Raw genomic sequence first — 1,028 nt, 5'->3', positions numbered from 1 at the left:
CGTGGCCTGGACCCCAGGCACCTGCTCACCACCCCGCTCCCTGCCAGCTTCCACTGCCATGTCTTCCCGTTTGCGGAGGAGGAGGCAGCCCGGCATGCAGCGCTGCAGCAGCTGCAACAGCAGAGCCAGGAGCTGCAGGAGGTGGGTGCCCGCAGCCAGGGTGGACCTCCGGCCGCCACCCCCGCGGCCCACTGCCGCCCTGATCACCTGCTCCGGCCACAGGTCCTGGGGGAGACGGAGCGCTTCCTGAGCCAGGTGCTGGGCCGCGTGCAGAGGCTGCTGCCGCCCTGGCAAGTGCAGATCCGCAAGATGAAGGCCGTGTACCTGGCCCTCAACCAGTGCAGCGTGAGCTCCACGCACAAGTGCCTCATCGCCGAGGCCTGGTGTGCCACACGTGACCTGCCCACCCTGCAGCAGGCCCTGCAGGACAGCTCGGTGAGCGGGGCCCTCCCGCCCACCCACGCTGCCAGGCAGGGGCTCCTCCTCACAACACACTGCCCGTTCCCAGTGCCACAGGTGCCCTGCCTTTGCTGGGGCTCACCCTCCTCCAGGGAGTCCTCCATGATGGCTCTGGCTCAGCAAGCCCTCTCCCCACCCCCACTTCCCCCAAGGCCCTGGGATGGGCCGTTGTACCCTGCGGGCCATGCTGGGTGTTGTTAGAACCACGTTCAGATCCGGGTTCTGCAGGCCCCAGCCCTGTGACCTTGGGCTGACTGGAGGGAGCCTTGGGCTCATCTGTGAAATGGGTGTGCCGACCCTGCCTCCCAGGGGTGGCCACTGTAGGCAAGGTCACTGGTGGCAACCAGGGGCTCCTTCTCCCCAGCCACCTGGATGGGGAGAAGCATGCTTGTTTCCCAAGTGACTTCTGGGCCAGTCTCTGGCTGTCTCTAAAGCCCCCTGAACAGGGGGCAGGTGGGGCTGGTCGTCTGGTTTCACAGGGAGAGAAGGGGCTGCCCCGGGTCCCTGGGCTGCCACCCAGTGAATCCCCACAGTGCTCTGCCTCTCCAGCTCTGCCTGGCTGGGGGTGG

At 67.2% G+C, this 1,028-nt stretch overlaps 1 protein-coding gene across 2 annotated transcripts in view; it reads left to right on the top strand.

Annotated features, from left to right (window-relative positions):
* The window catches only part of TCIRG1 (T-cell, immune regulator 1, ATPase, H+ transporting, lysosomal V0 subunit A3), a 12,188-nt gene that overhangs the window by 5,198 nt on the left and 5,962 nt on the right, over positions 1–1,028 (top strand). For both annotated transcript variants that reach the window (XM_010837670.1, XM_010837669.1), the window contains exons 8-9: positions 48–141; positions 223–435. In XM_010837670.1, the coding sequence (XP_010835972.1) occupies positions 48–141; positions 223–435 (307 nt within the window). The remainder of the gene's footprint in view (positions 1–47; positions 142–222; positions 436–1,028) is intronic.

The sequence above is a fragment of the Bison bison genome, unplaced genomic scaffold (genome assembly GCF_000754665.1).
Source record: "Bison bison bison isolate TAMUID 2011002044 unplaced genomic scaffold, Bison_UMD1.0 scf7180017864080, whole genome shotgun sequence".
NCBI lineage: Eukaryota > Metazoa > Chordata > Mammalia > Artiodactyla > Bovidae > Bison > Bison bison.
Note: the sequence above shows the minus strand (reverse complement) of the source record. Positions and strands in the feature narration are given on the sequence as shown.